Below are 19,565 nucleotides of genomic sequence, written 5' to 3' on the forward strand. Positions count from 1 at the left end.
AATCTCTACATTATTTTTCAACTCTAAGGCCCTGTTTAATAATCTAATTCAACATTTAAATTTAATGGATTCAGATATTAATATGTTCAAAAGCGTTTGATAATTAAAAATTAAATATATGTATTAATTAAGTAGCACTGAATTTTTTAAACAAAATTTACTCCAAAAAATAAATGATGAACTATTCACTTATCTCTTAATATAATATACACTCAAATGTATCAGATTTAGTACTTAAAAATTCTACATCTTAATAAATTCAAATTTTAAATTAGAGATTAGTTTTATCAAATGTACCCTAGGTAAATGTGTATTCACGTAAAATTAGGATCACAACATTGTCTTATAATTTCATAAAAGTGCACGATGGAATCCACGTGTTTAGACTTTAATCGCAGTCTATTTAAATGAGTACCCAAGCTAATGGTGACTTTATCACAAGGAACTAAAAATGGCAGTTCAAGGGTCTAGTTTTGTTAGCTTATTAATTTTAGCAAACTTCTTGTCTGTGAATGTACTTTCAGCTGGAAGTACTGCACCAAGCAATATAACAAATGCACTAAAACGGAGCAGTTTCCCACCGCGGTTCATATTTGGAGCAGCTTCCTCGGCATATCAGGTACATAAATTTCTTTGGAATGTTCATAAGCTACATTTTAACATGGGCTTAATCATGGTTTGCAAAACTAATAACATTGGTTTACTAGGGATTCATTCAAATTCTTAGTTGATTGGTAATTTGCAATTTTTCGCAGTATGAGGGAGCAGCATTTGAGGATGGAAAAGGACCTAGTATTTGGGATACCTACACCCACAAATATCCAGGTTTCTTTCTATCTCTTTCCCATTTCACAAAAATGGTGTGTTCTGCAGTGTACTTTATTGTCTTGCCCAGCCTTTTAGCAGGGCCATGCTACAGCGGATAGGACGAACACCAGAACCAAATACAGGATAAAAGAAAAAAGATTATGCTAGACTTTCGAGGTTATAAGAGTTGATCAATGAACAAGAAGCTTGAATAAGTTTGGGAGTTCCTTGATATGCAAACCTTGGCGAGGCAAGCATAACTTTAATATTAGAACATAGTATGCAAATTGGATTGAGGTTCGGCCTTAAAAAAATTATGAACAAAAAAGGGTGAAATATACACCCAAAAAAAAATTGAAGTGATTTTTATTTCTTAGCTAGCCTTTACACCTTTAAGAACACTATATTGGAACATATTTATCTCAAATTTTAAGGAGTTGGTTTCCAGAGATCATTTGTTTCTCCCTTTTCATTAAGAAGTTGACTATACTCCATTTGTTTCTCTATTAAGTTCACAAAAACTTTTGCATTAGTTTACAATAATTTTCCGCTCTAGGTTCTCCTTAATTCATACCTAAACTCTAATGGTATTAACGACTGCAGCCCATGATCTGAAGGTGTTAATTTAACTTAGGCCTTGGTGTTTATTAGACGAATTAAAATTTGGTGCTCTTAAACAAGAGAATTAAGATTTGCTATGACTGTCATACAAAATGGATGATGAATCTTGCTTCAATTTAAAACCCAAGAGAGCTTCCTCTTTTCCCTTTTCAGCAATGTTTTAAAAACCGGACCGTTAATTGAACCGTTGAAGTGAAAGGGTCGAGATTCAACTGGTCGGACCGGTTCAACCCTGGTTCAATGAATTTTTTTAAAAATAATTTATATAAATATACATATGCACAAAATAAGACATGTAATAGACTAATTTAATACTGTATATGATGAAAAGTTTACTATTTTTTAATAACTTGGATTTTTAAAAATAAATTTTTTAAATTATAAGTTAAAACAAAAAAATTTCATCTCAATTTCAATTATATCTAAATCCAACCCAAAAATATCACAATATTTTGAAATTATACAAAATTCACGTCTATGAGAATTTAGATATTGTGAACTTAAATTTTAATTTACGTTTTGGGATTTAGAGATTGCAATATAAAAAAGGAAGTTTGGAGTTCGAAGAAAATCAAGAGAATCGAAAATAGAAATGTAAACTTGATAAGAAACAAAAAATGAGATAAAAGTGAGTGGTTGTGGCATTAAATAATTTGGGTTAAAGAAAAATAATTCTTTTTTAACTTTTTTCAATTTAATGGACAAAAACAAAATTAAAAGATGGAAGAAAACATCAATAAATTAAAAATAAAGAGGTTTGATTAAAAAGGGAGTGACAAAAGAAAAGAGAATAGAGAGAGAGAGAGAGAGAGAGAAAGAGAGAGAGAGGGAGTTGAAGATTAAAAAGAAAGAGTCAAGAGAGAATGAGATTTTGTAAGAAAAATGAAAAAAAGAAATATGAGTATTTGCTTTATATAAATAAGTTATAAAAAAAACTAATAATATGTAATGGTACAACGGTTAATACATTGGTCTTCTATTACAAAGGTCTTGAGTTTGAATTTTGATAGCTGCATTTTGCAAAACTTAAAAAAAAAAAGGGGGGGAGAAGTTGAAAACCGGAAACCACCGGTTCAATCCGGTTCAGCGGTTTTCATGGTTCGACCGATTTTTGACCGGTTTTTTGACAAAGTCAACTATGACATAGAACCGGACCAGTGCCATGGCCGGTTCACGGTTCAATCGGTCGAACCGACCGGTCCAATCCGATTTTCAAAACATTGCTATTCAGTTTTCCCACATCAAGTAAGATAAAATTGATATTACGTTGAAAAGAAGAAAGAAACACATTTTGCTAGAAAGTGGGATGATTGATAAAGTGTTTGGTCAATTTATAGACGTGTCATTGATACTTTGGCACAAAACTATGGCTACCATGAGAAATCGAAATATTGTTTAAGGCCTGGGTCAGCCATTGCTGTTTCAATCTCCTAGACAAAACTGCAAAGAGTTATATTAGTTAATCTTTAGTTTTTAGTCCACTCAGTAATTATCTATTTCGTAGCAGACGGGACTGTCAGAATAGATTATGATTATTCTTGCTTGCATTGTTATCAAGAATCAATCAATTTTCTGACTCGTTGGCATCGTCAAAATTAAACTTAATCTACATTTCCACTCTTGCCTTAATTAGGGGCATGCAAACTTGACCCCTTTGAGTAAATGGCTACAATTGTTCTGACAAAGTATTGTCATATTACAAACGTAAGTTGAATACCGAGTATTTGGTGTTTCCAAGCCAATTAAACTAGGTAAATGATTCAATTTTGTATTTCTTTTTCTTAAAAACACAAGGGTTTCTCTCAATGATTTCACTTCTTTTTCCCATCAGTCATGTGTCATAAGGAATCTAAGGGAACTAATAGGGAATATAAAAAGAAAAAATGATGGGAAGTATTTCAAGCACTATATTAATGTCTTGGTTCTTTTATACATCTGTAGAAAAAATACTGGATCGCAGCAATGGGGACTTGACTGATGATTTTTATCATCGTTACAAGGTAACAATAATTTCATTGAAGAAGACGTACATGTAATTGGACGTTTATGCTGAAAAGATGAATCATAACTGATAAATCCATGTCTAATATCGATTGTGACATGCAGGAAGACGTCCGACTGATGAAATTCATAGGTTTGAATGGATTCAGATTCTCCATCTCATGGGCAAGAGTTTTACCTCGTAAGTTGGTTGAATTTTACCGTTTCATTCAGCACCAGTCAATTTTATCATGTCATGTTCTCTAGAAGGAAGATAATCGAATGTATAAATGTTAAAACAGTGTTGTAATCCGGCTTCCACTTCTACGTACCTAATTATTTTCATCCACTTGGCATTGCATGTAGATTCGTACATGCTTAATAACAAAAGCATTAAGTCGACTTAAGGATGAATTTATAATGTTCTTTATGATAAACCCAAGAGTTAGTGTAGAAGATGAATAGCTCAAGACTTTAGATCCAATCTATAGTAGATTATCCATTATAATATTGTACCAGTACTCGATGTACTGACATTTAAGTCTATCCAATTACTAATCCGGTCGAAGATTTTTAAAAGGATTGTCTACAATCAAGAGGAAATTCAGAACACTATACGGAGTAATCTCTACCTATATGAAGGTTGATAAGTTCTTCTGGCTGGATATTTGTAATAGGATCACCATCAACTAATTCAGTGATATAAAAATTCGTCAATAATTTTCTTGTCTACATCAAATAAAGTTTTTCAAATAGTGACAGCATATATGCATATACCTACACACACACACATGTAGAAGGAAGATGACCGAATCTACAGAAGTTCGAGGAGTGCTCTATTCCAGCTTTTATTTCTACCTGATAATTTTTTTCATCAACTTGGCTATTGTCATGTTGTGCATGTAGATTCATACACAGTGAATAACAAAGCACTAAGTTGACTTGAGGATGATTTAGAAAGTGCTTATGAAAAAACCAAAACTTAGGGTATAACATGAATGAAATAGACTTTAAATCCATTGAAAATCCATTAAAAAATGGTACGCAGTACTAGATGTACATGTAATTGCAATGCATAAATTTATTTGGTAGATCTCATAAGTCAGCGACAAAAGGGTAATAATTAAGGGGCCTAGATTATTCCCTCAGGTAAGGGGAAAATATATAGCTTACACCCAAGCTGTGCCTTAATTCAAACTTTACCTACCTGATTGTCATGTTGTGATGTAGATTCATACATAATGAATAACAAAGCATTAAGTTGAAATGAGGATGATTTTATAAAATGCTTTATGACAAAAAAAGACTTAGTACACGATGAATGAAACAACTTTAAATCCATTGAAAATCTATTAAATATGGTGCACAGTAGTAGATGTATATGTAATTGCATTACATGAATTTACTTGGTAGATCTCATACTTTGACCAAACCTCAGCGCCAAAAGGGTAATATATAGGCCGGCTTAGATTTTTCCCTCAGATACGGGGAAAATATACAGCTTACGCCTAAGCTATGCCTTAATTAATTCAAACTTCGCCTACTTGAGTGTCATGTTGTGTATATAGATTCACACATAGTGAATAACAAAGCATTAAGTTGACTAACCATGATTTTATAATGTGCTTTATGAAAAAAACAAGACTTATGGTACAAGATGAATGAAACTGACTTTAAATCTATTGAGAATCCATTAAAATATAGTATGTAGTAGTAGATGTATATGTAATTGCACTGCAGGAATTTATTGGTAGATCTCATACTTTTACAAAACTTTAGTGCCAGAAGGGTAATATACAGGCCGGCTTAGATTATTCCCTCAGATAAGGGGAAAATATATAGCTTACACCCAAGCTATGCCTTAATTCAATCTTTGCTTACCTGATTGTCATGTTTTGCGTGTAGATTCATACATAGTGAATAACAAAGCATTAAGTTGACTTGAGTATGATTTTATAAAGTGCTTTATGAAAAAATCAAGACTTAAGATACAAGATGAATAAAACAGACTTTAAATCCATTAAAAATTTAGTAAACTATGGCATGTAGTAGTATATGTATATTTAATTGCGCCGCATGAATTTACTTGGTAGATCTCATATTTTGACCAAACCTCAGTGCCAAAAGGGCAACATATAAGCCGGTTTAGATTATTCCATCAGGTAGGGGGAAAATATACAGCTTACACCCAACCTATGCCTTAATTCAAACTTTGCCTACCTGGTTATCATGTTTTGCACGTAGATTCATACATAGTGAATAACAAAGCATTAAGTTGACTTGAGGATGATTTTATAACGTGTTTAATGAAAAACCATGACTTAGGGTACAAGATGAATGAAACAGACTTTAAACCCATTAAAAGTCCATTAAAATGTGGACGCAGTAGTAGATGTATATGTAATTGCAATGCATGAATTTATTTGGTAGTTCTCATACTTTGACCAAACTTTAGTGCCAAAAGGGTAATATTAATATATCGGCCAGCTTAGATTATTCCCTCAAGTAAGGGGAAAATATATAGCCTACACCCAAGCTATGTCTTAATTCAAATTTTACCTATCTGAAGTATTAATTGCATAAGTTAATCCACCCCATAAACTAATCTGTTGAGTCAAATCAATTGTGACATCACAATTTATATGAAGAAGATACCCAAATTGGGGATGCATACTTATCTATATCTATACTATATGAAAAACACCAATATAATTTAGTGGTTTAATGATTTAGTTTTCACTTTCTAATGATACCCTCACTAGATATTCTAAAAGCTTTGCCATACTTCTAAATCTAAATGTCTTATTTTTACTATGTTGAGGTTATTTTTGTAATTTTGACTTTGTGGTTGTACTTTACGAATAGAGTTTGATTTAGAAAAGGTTTAGGTTTTACTTGAAAAATAAAATTAGAATTGTATTAGAGAATTTGTTCGATGATGAATTTCTTCTTAATCTAAATGTCTTTTTTTTTTTATTATGTTGAGGTTAATTTTGTAAGATTGACTTTGTGGTTGTACTTTACGAATAGAGTTTGATTTAGAAAAGGTTTCGATTTTACTTGAGAAATAAAATTAGAATTGTATTAGAGAATTTATTTGATGACAAATTTCTTCTAAATCTAAATGTCTTATTTTTACTATGTTGAGGTTATATTTTTATAATATTGATTTTGTGGTTGTACTTTATGAATAGAGTTTGATTTAGAAAAGGTTCAGGTTTTATTTGAGAAATAAAATTAGAATTGTATTATAGAATTTGTTTGACAATGAATTTTCTAAATTAAACACAAATACAAAAGAGAGTTCCTTTCAACTGGAAAAGCTCTGTATTGTGTTTCTATTGTTTCTTTTGCCTCTTTTCATTCTTTTGTGTCTTAAGAAATAGAAGATGAAATTGTAGTCATTTTTTATGTTAGGTAGATTAAACACTAAAAGTGAAAGAAAAGAAAACTAGAGATTCTATTCCTGCCATCCACTTATAAGGATAGTCTAAAATACTAATTAATAGCATGATAAGTAAAGTTACATATTTACTCGGATATTAGCATTTGCCTGTGTACATTGAGCTATGCTTCTACCTTCATTACTATATATTTGTTTTTGGACTGGGAGTTGAGAATTAGCATAATTTAAGTATAAGAACCCTTTTGAAAACACATTATATCATTTTTATTTTGTTTCTTTTTCTTTTTGGGTACAAAAAGGTATATTATGTTAGATTTAGTGAATATCACCCTTATGATTTTGAAACTTTCCCTTCCGAATTACTTAACACTTAATACAAGTAGTGAGTTATGGCCCCATGCATAAATTGGCACATCTCAACTCTTTTGCATCATTTACCAATTGAAAATTTTCTTCTCCACTTTTTATTGGTTTCCTTGCCCTATAAGGGGAAATTGGAAAATAATATTGGTGAGCAATTGTTAACCATCAAGTGAAAGATTATCTTAAATCTCAATCTAGAAAGAATGGAAGATGGAGTTTAACAAAATTAAATATTGAATATATCATATGAAAAAAACTTAAATTCACTTATTTCCTCTCGGAATGGAACTATTATTGGATGGCTTCTGAAAGGCATCCAATAGTAGAATGAAAGTTTCTTCAAATTGTTTTTAGGAATTATTACTATATACGAACAGGAGAGAGACTTTACGTTTTGGGAATACAACCATCTTTAGCATATAATCGTCTACATTGAGTACTTATACATTAAGTTTCTTAAGGAATAATTCTGGAGATGATCGTGGGTGTAGAATTCTGGAGATGATTTTTACAAACTAGGGATAATTTCAGAAACATCAAAATAATTTCATTGACCTCCCTTGAGGTTTCGAAAATAACACTGACCTCCCCTCAACTGATTTTGGGACCCATTGCTGATGTAACCTGGAATGAATTTACTACTTTGCCCTTATGCATAAAAGGGTGATGAGAAACGAATTTCTGGAAAAATATAATTAGGTCATTAAATAAATCAACTAATTAAATGATATTAACTATAGTTCTATCTCTAATAAGCCAATGTAACTACACTTAAGAAATGGCACTAATTGATGCACCAATATGGAGCCATTTTTTGTGATTGGACATGACTTTAGAGAGCAACACAAGGATAGTATTATACGAAGACTTGGAGAAGATGGAAAAATGGAGCGAAAAGAAGGAGAAAAGTATGGCTCCCCTCAGGTTAAAATCTGCTGATTTGCATTAAGATTATTGACATGCTACCCACTCATGCTTTCGTATATGGTTGGCATTAGTGCCAAACAATCAATGGTCATGAAATTTGGCTTTGCAATCCTCACTATCTGCCTGATTCATCTAGGGCAGATGGTGTTTGAAACTATCTTGGATTGCATCGATAGTTATGTAGTACTACAACTGCTACAATTATAGCAATTTCGAACTAATGTCAAGTGACTTATGTTGCCTTACTAACTAGTTCAACTAATAAGTTGTTGCTTATTATCTCTTAGTAAAGTTATAGTAGTAGTCATCAAACAACAGTCATACATTTCTTCCAAATATAATCCAATTGACAAGTACTACTGGTTTACTTCTTACATAATCAGAAAAGACTTAAAATTGTTGATACAATGTCGTGGCACTTTTACATTTGTTACGAGAGTTTATCCAATTGATTTTGTATTTTGGATGAATATAGATACAACACCTAGTGTGATATTTATGATGAGTATCATGTTAACTATGGCCTTTGGTTGTTCCAGTTTTGCCACTTTTTATTACCTCAAAATTAGATAATCACACTAAAAATAAATTATTTCTTGAGTTGCTTGAGCCGTTTATATGCTTTTGAAAGAAACTTAAAATATGGCCATTGCACTAGCCATTTGTGCAAACTGAAGCTTCAAGTTGTTGTTACTGCACTTTCCCTAATTGCTATTATACCTACTAGAATTTACTACTTATGTATGTCTTTTAATAGTTTTCATTATTTACTAATACAAGTTGTGGATAAGCAAAAAGGGCATATGTGGAACACAAATATCATCTCACTCCTCAAAATATTTTTTAAATGCTCATTTTTCTGACATGGGTTGATCATGTTACTACAACTATAAGTTCAGGGGAGGTTTCTATCATTTTCAAAACCTTAGGGGAGGTCAATGAAATTGTTGGAAATCTCAGGGAAGGTTTCTGAAATTATCCCTACAAACTATGGAGAAACGAACAAAGATTACATAGACTAAAAGATCTCAAAAAATGTCATCAAGATTGGCACATGAATATCTTTAGACATTCTCTCACAATTTCAAGACCAATGTGAAACTTTCATTCTATTATTGAAATATAGAAAAATAATTTGAATTCATTTATTTCCTCTTGGAATGAAACTATTATTAAATGACTTCTGAAACGCATCCAATAATAAAATGATAGTTTTTTCAAATGGGTTTTAGGAATTATTACTATATATGAAAAGGAGAGGGACTTTTGAGGAGAATAGTTTTCTATTACTATATATGAATAGGAGTGGGATTTTGAGGAGAATAGTTTTTTTATTATTCAAAGGAGACTTTGAACCTTACAAAAACAAAGGAGAAAGGTAAATACTTGAGAGTCGAACATAATGGACCAAACGACAATCTAGTTAATGTCCCTACCAATTGAATTAGGTCTTAGGGACCTTGAAGATAATAATTGTTATATGACTTATTACAAAGAAAAGACACGGAACTCATGACTAACACAACTGTCAATTGTGCCTACAAATAAGAATCAGTAAGGGCAAATTAAGTACTTAAAGGAAATAAATAATTTGCAAAAGCATATAAAATGATAATAAAAGTAAAATTTTACATTTGGAAATAGTAAGAAACAACCATCTTAGCATATAATTGTCTACATTGAGTAGCTCTACACTAAAGTTTCTAAATATAACACTTTAGTTTTTATGTTATGAAATTCTTTTTAAAGTAAGTTTTCTCCCACAAAGAATTTTAAAGATGATTTTTATAAATTATGGAGAAATGAACAAAGATTACAAAGACGTAAAAAAATTACAAAAAATGTCTCAAAAAATTGCATCAAGATTGGGACATGAGTTGAAATGTCTTATACTGCTACAGTATATTACCTGTGGTGACCCAAAACTAGAATCATTTTTCAAAATATCCCGATGCTGCTTGTGAATGTAGTTAATGATATTGTGACTGCTGTGAAATTTACACTTTACAGTAGCTTCATGGTCTAATGTTCCTAGAACAAAGGAGAATTGACTTTGTTCCTTGAATGAGGTATTGATCATTAATACTTTGAAGTAGTTTCGGTTTAGTTAGATACTGCCTATGTTTTCAGAATCGGACCGGATATCGACTCGGCCGAGGTCAGGGGTCAGGGGTCAATGGGTTCGACCGGGGGTCGATAGGGGTCGAACCGGATGACGTCATAAATAAAAATTATTTAAAAATTAAATTATTGTATATAAAATATCCAATAACATATTGATATTAATAAATGTATATTCATATATATTTGATGTTTCAAATATATTTAACAAGAAAATACAAAGAAATTAGAACAATCAAGTAACAATTTATATTATTTAATAAACATTAACAAGTTTAGAATTAAAATTATGGATTTAATTGAAAAATAACATCAAATTTTAGGACAATATTTATAAAGTATGAAATATTTGAGGTATATTAATAAGTTTTCACAATTTAGGGGGCCAAAACATAATATTAAAAAAGTTTGAACTTTTTTTACAAAATCTCCTGTTGGACCGGTTTTTCCGGTTCTGTACCGGTCAAACCCAGGTTTTGACCGGAGTTGACCGGGTTTTGAATCTCCCGGTTTTGATGACCAACTCGGACCGGACACTTGACCGGTTCCCGGTTCAACCGGTCGGACCAGCCGGTCCGGTCCGAGTTTGAAAACACAGGATACTGCTTCTCTTGATAGGGATTAGTTGTATCATTTCCTTCCAAGTTTTGGTCTGAGTGTATAGAGTGAGTCCAATTATATGTATACAGAACCTCTAAAGCAAGCCTTTTGTTTGATCAATAAAAATTTTTACTTTTGCCAAAAAAAAAAAAATGGGACATGAATTATCTTTAGACATTCTCTCATAATTTCAAGACCAAGTTGGATTCCTTATCGATTGTATAAAATGGGTCATGCACAAATTAACTTTGCTTACATCAAGTTAACTTAGAAAATACTAAAAGCTTTTGAATTGTTTTATAAAATATCTAGAGGCCAGTGGTTCACCCTTTTCTCTATAATGAAAATTCTTTCTTTTATAAGTAATTTCATAAGAATGCTCTAAAAATTTTGTGAAGAATATTTTGTGATAAAATCATTATTATGGTGAACATGTAATGTTGGATTTTTGAAACATCTATTTTTGAATAAACTTGGATCAATCTTCCCTCTCAATAATGACTAACTTTTACTATGGTTTTCCTTTGGACAAATGATAATAAGTTGAGTTTTGTTTTGATTTCATTGCAATATCATATTCTCTTATTAATATAGGAGGTAATGCTACAATAAAAGAGTCAATAATTTTGAAGTATGTAGGGTTTGCTTTATTGAAATTCAAAATTTGTTCATGTGTCATCCATCCAATTGTGATAGTGTATACACTGATAGTACATATAAAATTTACTCTAATAACTTTACAATTATGATACGTTTTGAAAGCGTAATGCTTAATTTTCAAAACTTGTGGTTATTCATGGAAAAGATAAACTCTAAAAAGAATAAGAAGAAAATGAGCCAATATATTAAGAGTTGCAATTTGACATTGTATTAGGATGTGTGCTACCATTGTGGGTCAATTGTTAGCAGTATAGATTGTTTTATTTTTGTCGTATAGAATTTGATGCTTAATGTATGATATTCTAATTGATATTAAATTCTTTTTGTACAAATTGTAACAAAACACATTACAATGATTCCTTTTACTGCTAATGAGTGTAAGCTAATGAACTTCTCTTATTAATTGAAGTCTTATATTTTGCTAAATAAGATATAACAATTGTCAAAAGATGGCAAGAGATTAGCATATGAAGTTTAGAATAGTAGGACATCAAAATAAGTGAATAAAAGTATTTCTGCCATCAAAATACTACAATTTCATTGAATTATAGCATTCAGACAAGTAAACCAATCGACCATTATTATTGTAACTATTTAATTTACTCTTCAAGTAGCGGTGTAAAAGAATTTGGAACATAGTGAACATTATATAAAGACAAGATTTTATGACTTGTGCCTAAAGACTTAAAATCAATGTTAGGAAATTGTTCAAAAAGACTTGTGGAATAAAGTTTACTATTTTTTATAAGCTAAAATTATTGTTCGGACAAAAAGACTGTGGACTACCGACGGGATGGGTTTGATTTAAACCTTTATGAAGTGTAGATTCATCATATGGTAGTCCATGATTATCAAAGGATTATTAATTTATATTTGAACATGTATATTAACCATTGGATGAGTGCTTCATTTAATTAACTTTAACTCTTCAAACAATTTCAAATTAATTATATTACAATTTGGTTTAATAAAGGCATCTTTGACTATTAAGCTTATTGATAATGCCTTAAACCCAAAAAGCAACAACTGAAACACTAAAAATTGAATTATTGAAATTGGAAGAAAATACCCAAATAAAGTACCCTTTACATGACTTTCAAAAATTAAAAACCGTGGAACATAAAAAAAAAAAAGATTTACTTTTCACTCACCATATTGGTTTTGAGCAAACATAACCATTGGTTCTGTTAGAGAAGTAGGTTGATAGCGTTGCAATACTTTAAATAGTTAAAACTTCTATTCTTGTAAATAATTTTAGGCGAATGATTATTTTAGTATGTATCATGAGAACAAATAATTACAATATGCAATGCATGTGCTGCTATACTAGTTATATATAAGAATAATTTTCCTTTTCATATATTGTCTGCAAGTTTTTCATTTTGTCAAAAAATTCACTAGTTTTTCATTGATATACATAGACTTGCTTACTAGACAAAATTGTAGTGCCTTGGAGCTAGACAACACATTAAGATTCAACTGCAATTATATAATTTTGCTGACATTTTTTCCGTTCTTTTTTAAATACAATTTTGAAAGATGGTAAGCTCAGTAAAGGAGTGAATAAAGCAGGCATAGCCTTCTACAACAATCTTATCAACGATCTACTATCAAAAGGTCAGATTCTTCATCTATTATGAAATCTCTCTATATTTTCTTTTGTGTGAACTCTAATATATTGGTCATCATGAAAGTCTTTCATTTCTTAGCACCTATTTACCCCAATGCATGAACAATATGTAATGCTCCTTGTGTTATATAAACGTTGTTAGTTAATCCCATTACAGAGGACTTAATTAATTGCTTTCACAAAATGTGCAACTTTTAATATAACCTTTTATGACAGAAATAATCATTAAGAACATTAGGCATATCTTCGTTGAACCTTTTATCACTTTAAGAGGGCAATCTCCTATTTATATGCCTGTAAAGACTCTTATTGATTTTATGTATTTCAGATGATTCAAACCTTAAGAACAGTTTGAAAAAAATGCAAAATATTATAAAATATTTGTAGATGGAGATATTTTAAACTATATCATACAGAAAAAATAGCAAATCTAAATTGAACAATTCAGTAGTGAATGTACTTTAGTTTCAAAATATGGAAGAGGTGTCTCAAGAATTATGCAAAAACTTTATGGGAGGTAAATGTAAAATTTATATGAAGAATTTGCTTTAAATTTTAACCTCTCGTTCTTATGTCCCACATATAATGTTTATTTCTGCAAACCAACAGGTATACAGCCTTTTGTGACACTATTTCATTGGGATGTTCCTCAAGTGCTAGAAGATGAATATGGTGGCTTTTTAAGCCCTCATATTGTGTAAGTGCAATTTTCAAGAAGCTACAAATACGTTTGTATTGTAACAACATAATACGACTAAAATTTTCAAAATAAAAAATTGACTAGCACAAATATCTGTTACTTTATTTTCTCTCCTAATATGTCAATCGAATGTCTAAATTCTGACAATAATAATTACTATATTTTTGCTGGCAGGAAAGATTTTCGAGATTTTGCAGAGCTTTGTTTTAAAGAATTTGGAGATAGAGTGAAGCATTGGAGCACCTTCAACGAGCCATGGTCTTTTGCCACCGGTGGATATGACTCTAGCACCATAATAGGCACTCTTGCACCAGGGAGGTGTTCAGCATGGATGAACAAAGGATGCCCAGCTGGGAATTCTGCAGTTGAGCCTTATTTGGTTGGCCATCACATTCTGCTTAGCCATGCAGTTGTTGTTAAATTGTACAGGGACAAGTACAAGGTGAAATTTATAAATTGCTTTGTAAGAAATCAAATTAGTGTGCTTGTTAAATTGATGAAAACTAAAAAAAGTCTTGTCATTTATTTATTGTGTCGCATAGGCATCTCACAAGGGTCAGATTGGGATAGTGCTTGTGACTAATTGGATGATGCCTTTCTCCAATCTGTCGGCCGATGTTAATGCTGCCCAACGAACCCTTGACTTTTTCTATGGATGGTGAGTTATTTTTCATCATGTAAAAGTTCTCTTCCAAAATAACCAAATCATAGTGAGGACTAGTAATTTGAGAAGTTTGCAGGATGAAGAAAAACCTTGCCCAAACAATCAAGTATATAGCTTATTCAATTAGGATAGAAATTTTGTATTGTACATTATTCATGTTTTATACAGTAATGTTCAAAATGATTTTGACTGAAAAATAATTTAGTCCTAATTCAAGCTTTGCTATAGAGTTATGTACCCTAGTTCTTAATTAGCTTGCAACACTAAAATCAGCTGTGGCTAGATTTTTCTTGAAAGGCATGTTGTGACTAGTGATTGTAAGAAATTTGTGATTAATTTCATGATTTTGGCAGGTTTCTGGATCCCTTAACCTATGGAGATTATCCAAAAATCATGCGTAGCATCATTGGAGCGCGGTTACCAAAATTCTCTCCTCAAGAAAAACTTTTGCTAAAAGGCTCCATAGATTTCCTTGGAGTAAATTACTACACTTCAAGTTATGTCTCTAATATTCATGCTGCTAACAGTGTCAATATTAGCTATTCCACTGACCTTAGCGTTAATCTCACAAGTAAGTCTCTGGACAAGCAATGATTATTTGAGTTCTCATCTTTTGTCAACAAATATTTGTGAATTAATGTTAAATCTACCTCAGTAACATTGTCTGGTTATCCATAATTTCACAGGTGAACGAAATGGAAAACTAATTGGAGCACCGGTATGTTTATTTTGAAAGAAATTAAATTTGCAAAACATGGATAAATCCACATAACAACATATATTTGATTATTTCATCCACATTATTACTTTGAGAAGTTGTTTTTGGAACCTATTTTTTTTTATTTTCATCTTCTTTCTAGTGTATAATCTTTTTGTCCATTCTATATATATTCTTTCAACAATTGACTTTAAGTTACTTATTTGCAGACAGGAGTAAGTATCTTTTACGATTATCCAGAAGGGCTTACAGATCTCCTTGTCTACACAAAGAAAAAGTACAACAATCCCGTCATCTATATCACTGAAAATGGTAATTAAAAATGATTACCATTATTATGTATACAATTCACTCGAGTGAAAAATTCACATGATTTTGTTGTTATTAATTATCAGGAATTGGAGATGCCAATATCCATACTGTAAAGGAAGGAGTGAATGATCCACAAAGGATACGCTTTTACCGTGGCCATCTTTCAGCAGTGAAGGCGGCCATCAAGTGAGTCTATAGGATATATTATAGGAAAAATAGTCAAAGAGGGATTATATAGAATACCACCCTGCATGCTGATTAGATTTTAAATTTTTTTCTGCTCGTATTTCTTAAAAATAAAATAAAAAAATTGAAGGACGGTGCAAATTAACGACTAATGAATATGTAATCATAATTTGTTTTAGAATTATTCACTTTATTACTTACACTTGCCATAATATATATTCGACTTTGATTTTTGCAGGGCAGGTGTTAGAGTCAAAGGTTTTTTTGCATGGACGTTCATAGACACATTTGAATGGGGCTCAGGTTACACCTTGAGATTTGGCATTAACTATGTTGACTTTAAAAATGGACTTAAAAGGTACCCCAAGCGTTCAGCACTATGGTTGAAAGGATTCCTCAAGTAAAGAATACGTACTAGATTTTCTTCTTAAGCATGTCTTTGACAGTGAGTATGCCCCAAAGTCACTGAACTTTTAGGGTTTAATATGCAATTGAATTATTTATATTATAATAAATGACATCTTTATTATATTGATTGTTTATATACTTATATTTATATGATAAAATCCTTAGCATAAATCTAATCAATGAAATCATAAGAATTATAATGGTGAGGTACATTCGATTGTTCATGAGGTTTATTCTTAAATATCATTAGCCAAAGTATTGAGAAAATAGGATGTACTATACCGCTTCTATATGAGAAATTGTATAGCTGATTTACTATAGTATGTGAGACACATAAATTAATATATGAGTGATTGATAAGATGGTCAAACTCACTACATTAATCCACATAGAAAAATCCTTTAAGTGCCAAACGATCAATCTCTAAGTGACGTTTATGTAAGTGATTCTTATATTTAAAGATTATCATAGTATTTTGAATATGGATGGTTATACTTTGTCTGCTACATGATTGTTCTTGTAACAAGGAATGCCCATATCATTAGCATGTCGGTATATACTTGTAATAAGGAAAGATGGCTAATAACCTATAAGAATTTACCACTTTTTATAAAAGAGAAGTTATCTCATGATTAGCCCCTTGTAAAAGTATAATTCCAAATTCTTAGCGTTAAATGAAAAATGTCTTAGAAAGTGTTTCTAAATACTCCTTCATTTGAGTTATATTTTGGTATAAGAAATGACATTGATCAAATAACAAAATAGGCACAACTGATTTCAAGATTAATGTGAGATAAGAATAGTAAAAGGATATAAGTTACATAGTCAACATTTACTGAAAGACAAAATCATCCACTTGACTTTTTTTATTACTTAAGTGGTCATGATGCATTACTAAATCCCAATCTTGATCTAAAAGAATGAATTGATTTTGGTTAGTGGATTCAATGATAAATTAAAAGGATTTTTAATTTATCTAGTTCTTATTTATTAAAAAGTATAACTCATACTTATTATCAACGAATATAAGAATCTAATGGATCACATACATTAAGAACTTCTTTAATTGGATTAAAAGAATTTCAAGTAGAGACTTCCAAAACAAGTTTTTATAACTTGTAGTTTAGTGTATGAGACAAATTAAACTTGAGGGACTTATGAAGAAATAGGCAAAAGTCTTCCATATATAAGAGTTACATTAGAATAAGTAAGTTAAATCTTATTGAAAACTGGTTTTAGATTTTCATAAGGATATGAACAATTTATTTGTATATAAATACTCATTAAACATTTGCTAGTAAGATTAATCGATACACAACTTGTCTTGTAAGATTTTTTAGAAAAACTTAAGATAGTTGCGTGGACTTGATTCCGATTCTCGATTCCCATACCCTCTTACCATACGTCACCTTAAACTGTATTTTCTACTTCAACAAGGTTTTTGTTTAAGAGAAAAATTCAAAAGGAAAATTTGAAACAATCATAAGTACACATGCATGTAGTTGCAAGTCTAAATATTTTGACCATTAATTTAAATGTTGACTTTAGTTAAATCTGGCCAATTTGTAGAAGGATATGTTGATGAATCAACAAAGAACAGGGGGTATATACAGAATAAAGAGCAGAATCTGCTTGATGAACATATTAAGTACAGAAAATAGTACTCAATAGTACAAAGAACCCGAAATTTAGTAGGACAATGAATATGGAGATTTTTTTACATTTTGGGACGTGAAACACAATTTTTTCGACTAATGAATTGAAATGTTTTAGCCGGTTCACATGGTAAAGAGACTTCATTGTTACACTCGTGTTTCACATGTAAAGCATAAATCTATTTTGGGAGTTTCAGAAAATTGAGTGAATCCATTGCAAATGCAGATTTCACGTGGAAATACTTAATTTGTTACTAAGCCTCCTTTAATGCTTCAAGCCTAGTGTTAGGCCAAAAAATGAAAGCAAATTAGTCCTTTTCGACAAGTTTTGTACTTGTTAGTGCATGTACTTGAATCAGTGGCAAATTAGTCCACCAATTGATTGATGACAAAGCTAAAGAAAAGGTGAATATTCAAATTATTTTAAATGGGAATTAGATGTTAGCTGGCTATTGCATGAAGATAATAATTAAAACTGACAATGCTATAAGATGGTATGGTAGTTCATACATTGACATCCCTGTATGGCTTGCACAGGCGAACCTGTAGAACCTCAATGTTTCAGACTTCCAACTGGAGGTAAATTATTATGATTAATTTTCTATAAACTAACAGCGTATACACTTTCATCATTGGATGCATGAAATATGATTTGAATTCGATGAAACCCAAATTTTGCATACGTGTCATGCATCCAACCGTGATAGTGTATACACTATCAGTGTATATAAGATTTACTTAATGTTTCAGACCTCTTACTGGAGGTAAATTATTATTATTTTTTCATTCGTAGAGATGAAATAATTTTCCAATTCGTCCTATTTGGTCCTGAATAACACAAATTGCTAGAAATCAATTGAGTAATATTGTTCAGCAGTTCAGTTACATGTTATTGTCTTATTAATTAGTAAAGCTTTTGACGGGTTTTTGATATACGTACAAGTTAAAATCCGATTTACACCCGTTTGACTGCAAGTATACAGGTCAAATTAGTAGTTTAGGGCATGTATCGGATCGATCCCACGAGAAGCAATGTCTACAAGTACTAGGTCCTTATTTCCTCTATTATTTAGACTTACAATAAAATTGAGCAAGAAAATTGTAAAGCTACTGCCTACAAATCTGATTTAATAAATGCAAGATACAAATGAAAAAATTTCACTAAAAACTTGAATCTAGGGATGTAGATTCCACTTATGACACAAAAGATCCAAATGAATAAATTTAACACTTGTTGCTACTCTTGTTTAATTAGGGATTCATTTCCAAAAATACCAAAATCTCATTCTCATGATAATAATGGTTTAGAACAGCTTAGTTTTTCCTAATCTCTTGGCAAATAACTAACTCTATTCTTGTTCATGCATGAAATGCAGATTTCAACCACTTGAATGTATTTCTATTTTCATGAACTTACAACTCAAGCTCTACTTATGTTATTCCATTGTTTTTACCATTTCTCAAAGAGTAATACAACTATAAATCTGCTATTGGTGATCAAACAACAGCAGGTAATCAAGCATACACAAGTAGACAAGTTACTACAAGATATCACAAGTGTAAATCACATTCAATTTATATCACTTGGTCATAAGTTTTATCTACTTCCTAGATATAGAAATTTAGCTATTCATGGATGATATAACAATCAAATTAATAACTTCATTGATGGAAAACATGACAAGTTACAAGTACAAGAAGGATAAAGAAAAGCTTAGCCAAGTTAATGGTAAAGCCCTCCAATTTCTGCTATGACTTGCACTAGATGATTACAAGATGAAGTCTCCAAGTGCTCCTTGCAAGTTTT

The 19,565-nt window shown here is 31.0% G+C and overlaps 1 protein-coding gene across 1 annotated transcript; it reads left to right on the forward strand.

Annotated features, from left to right (window-relative positions):
• The first annotated feature begins 451 nt into the window (after positions 1 to 451).
• Positions 452 to 16,224, forward strand: LOC113728479 (furcatin hydrolase-like). The gene is made up of 13 exons (XM_027252879.2): positions 452 to 619; positions 756 to 825; positions 3,370 to 3,428; positions 3,535 to 3,610; positions 13,025 to 13,102; positions 13,725 to 13,812; positions 13,990 to 14,257; positions 14,358 to 14,473; positions 14,833 to 15,050; positions 15,166 to 15,197; positions 15,407 to 15,509; positions 15,593 to 15,695; positions 15,934 to 16,224. Exons 1-13 carry the CDS (start codon positions 452 to 454, stop codon positions 16,097 to 16,099), a joined length of 1,545 nt encoding a protein of 514 aa, XP_027108680.1. The 3' UTR covers positions 16,100 to 16,224.
• Positions 16,225 to 19,565: the final 3,341 nt, after the last annotated feature.

Source organism: Coffea arabica, chromosome 2e, assembly GCF_036785885.1.
Source record: "Coffea arabica cultivar ET-39 chromosome 2e, Coffea Arabica ET-39 HiFi, whole genome shotgun sequence".
In the NCBI taxonomy this organism is placed as follows: Eukaryota; Viridiplantae; Streptophyta; class Magnoliopsida; order Gentianales; family Rubiaceae; genus Coffea; species Coffea arabica.

Excerpts from the sequence above, each read along its gene's own strand:
- LOC113728479 (XM_027252879.2), top strand. The coding sequence starts at position 452 with ATGGCAGTTCAAGGGTCTAGTTTTGTTAGCTTATTAATTTTAGCAAAC. Across the intron at positions 15,051-15,165 it reads CCTTAGCGTTAATCTCACAA|GTGAACGAAATGGAAAACTA; the intron begins GTAAGTCTCTGG and ends ATAATTTCACAG. Across the intron at positions 15,198-15,406 it reads GAAAACTAATTGGAGCACCG|ACAGGAGTAAGTATCTTTTA; the intron begins GTATGTTTATTT and ends ACTTATTTGCAG.